This window comes from Bidens hawaiensis, unplaced genomic scaffold (genome assembly GCF_021521415.1).
Source record: "Bidens hawaiensis isolate Kalapana, Puna unplaced genomic scaffold, B.hawaiensis_p1.1 tig00077498_1, whole genome shotgun sequence".
NCBI lineage: Eukaryota > Viridiplantae > Streptophyta > Magnoliopsida > Asterales > Asteraceae > Bidens > Bidens hawaiensis.
In genome coordinates this window covers 32,579-35,267 of record NW_027503349.1, presented here as the reverse complement: position 1 = coordinate 35,267, position 2,689 = coordinate 32,579, and the positions used below count along the sequence as shown (strand labels likewise).

The following is a 2,689-nucleotide window of genomic DNA, read 5'->3' as shown; positions in this document are numbered from 1 at the left end:
GTCGGTCTCTGTTACGTTCGATACGATACCATAACTAAATCCCCAACGTTAATACGCAAATGCAGTTAGTTTTCATAATTGCTAAGGCTAGAAAAGAAATGAACATAAGTTCACATAAAAGAAATATAGCTTGTGGAATTGAAGTGGAAAGTGACTGTTAAGGCCACCAATGACATGAAGTGTTTAAGCCAACTAATGGATTCGAACTTGCATTACTTGGAAACTGAACACAACAAACAGCCAACTCACCACCAAACCGTCTTGTTTATTAGCCTCAAAAACATATACTAAATAAGATGGAACGTTTTCATTACACATGGAAATGTTATCCTGGTCTTAAAATGTAATATCGGGTTACTATGGTGTCATTGTAGTGTAAACAGGTCCGGTCCGTGTAGCCTGTTTAAAAAGAAATGATGTGGGTCGGATGATGCAGAAATAATAATAATAATAATAATAATAATAATAATAATAATAATAATAAAGTGTTTTGAATTGTGTTCCCTTCCTTCCAATTCCAATTCCAATTCCAAGGCACCATGGCAAGCAAAGGTACTGGTTTCTTCCGATTGTAAATTGATACCATCTGATTTGTTTTGTTTGTTTGTTCAGCCATGAAGAAGAAGTATCCATGTGTTAGCAAGGAATACGAGACGGCTGTTGATAGAGCCAGGATGAAACTTAGAGCCTTAATAACTAACAAGAGATGTCTTTGTCGGATGCTTCTTTTGGCGTTACTAAACTAACATTTTCTTTCTTTTCATTACCGTACATACATTTATTATTAATTATTTTGTGAATGATTTCTAATACTGTTCTCATGACAGATGGCACTCTGCTGCTACTTATGATGTGCATACCGAAACTGGAGGTCCTTTTGGTACCATGAGGTTTCAGGCTGAGCTAAGCCATGCTGCCAACACTGGCCTTGAAATCGTTGTCGACCTACTGGAGCCTATTAAGCAACTGTTTCCCATAATATCATACGCTGATCTCTATCAGTTGGCTGGTGTTGTTGCTGTTGAAGTTGTTGGAGGTCCTCTTGTTCCCTTCCATCCCGGTAGGAAGGTTAGTTATGTTGTTTACTTCATCAACCAAACAACTTCTTTCTTTTCTTCACTTGATTATTTTTTCCATAATTATTATATTATTCAATTCAGGACAAACAAGAGACTCCAGTTGAAGGCCGCCTTCCTGATGCAGATAAGGGTTAGTTAGTTAGTTAGTTTACTTTGGATATGATATGATGATCATTTCATGTTTATGGCTGTTTCAGGAGGCGACCATTTGAGGGATGTATATGTCAAGAACATGGGCCTTGATGACGTCGACATTGTGGCACTTTCTGGTGGCTATACCCTGGTTGGTCGGTCTTACTATCTATCTTCTCATTATTTCTCTTTCAACAAACAATTTCTCATGTAAGAAATAATTTTTAGGGAGAGCTTCGCAGGAAGCAGAAATTTGGAGTTGATGGACCATGGACTACCACTTCAATTGTCTTTGACAACGGCTACTTCAAGTAAGATTTAGTTTTTGATTCAATTATCTTAATGCAAATCCTAAATTGTAGTTGTAAACAGAGTCCTTTTTGTTGGTGAGAAGAGGTCACCTGCCACCACCTACCTACAGAGCTCTTCTTGATGACCCTGTCTTCCGACCCCTGGTTGATAGATATGCTGTTGTGAGTACATTTTTAACTTCTGTATACAATTAAGATGCTTACTTATTTGCATCCATACTCGGTTGATATCTTTTTCTGAATCGGGATGAGGAAGATTTCTTTGCTGACTATGCAATTTCCCACATGAAACTCTCTGAGTTGGGTTACTTTGATTCATTTTTTCATCAAAAACATATAATGACGTTGTGTCGAGGAATGACGCTTATTTGTTTGACATGGTTACCAGATTTGCAGATGCATAAGGATTGTAGGGAGGGGTGCTGCTACTGGATCTTTATGTTGAAACTTGTAAATGTTTTTGTTTTGTTGACTTGAAAATTAGATTACAAAAATACATTGCGTGGCAAGTGGTTGGAGTTTCGTTGATGAACTCTTTTGTTATAATAGATTTGCTTCATTACTTGTGATTGAACTGTATCTTCTTTATATTTGAACCCTATTTCCTAGGGTTTTTTTCAGTTTTCTGCTCACCCCTACTGCTTGTTGTTTACCACAAAGCAAGCACGATGACCAGGGAAAGAGGTCTCCATTACATATAGTAATCAATTTGCTATAACCATGTCTTATCGATCGAATAATTGAAGATACATTCCTATATTTTTCTGCCGAAATGGTGAATGGTTCTATTATTGTTGTATTTCTGACGATTCCATCAGTTCAGGTTGTCTAAGAGGTCTACCTACGGAGTCAGATGAGAATCCGAAGATCAATCGTATGAAACTTTGGGCCATAAATGAAGTCCTCGCTAAGTTTTGGTGAGTTGTGGTTATATATTATTTGCTTTCCAAACTCAATTGTAAACCAAGGTGTTGGTTAGGGATGCTAATTGGTTTATTATGCTGTTGAAAATTATGTATTAATTGAGGAAGTTGAAGAAGGTGACTAGGAGCAATGGTCAGATGTTTGCTATTAATGAGGTAAATTTCATGTATTATCTGATGTATTGATGCATAACTATTTATATATATGTATCGATCTATGCAGTCGATATCACCGATATATCAG

The 2,689-nt window shown here is 36.8% G+C and overlaps 1 protein-coding gene across 1 annotated transcript; it reads left to right on the top strand.

The window, feature by feature from the left end:
* The first annotated feature begins 542 nt into the window (after window positions 1–542).
* LOC143606828 (L-ascorbate peroxidase, cytosolic-like) lies at window positions 543–1,573 on the top strand. The gene is made up of 5 exons (XM_077082467.1): window positions 543–733; window positions 828–1,068; window positions 1,161–1,209; window positions 1,277–1,362; window positions 1,440–1,573. The coding sequence occupies exons 1-5, from the start codon at window positions 615–617 to the stop codon at window positions 1,524–1,526; spliced, it is 582 nt and encodes a 193-aa protein (XP_076938582.1). The 5' UTR covers window positions 543–614; the 3' UTR covers window positions 1,527–1,573.
* Window positions 1,574–2,689: the final 1,116 nt, after the last annotated feature.

Excerpts from the sequence above, each read along its gene's own strand:
- LOC143606828 (XM_077082467.1), top strand. The coding sequence starts at position 615 with ATGAAGAAGAAGTATCCATGTGTTAGCAAGGAATACGAGACGGCTGTT. Across the intron at positions 734-827 it reads TGTCGGATGCTTCTTTTGGC|ATGGCACTCTGCTGCTACTT; the intron begins GTTACTAAACTA and ends TTCTCATGACAG. Across the intron at positions 1,210-1,276 it reads CCTTCCTGATGCAGATAAGG|GAGGCGACCATTTGAGGGAT; the intron begins GTTAGTTAGTTA and ends TGGCTGTTTCAG.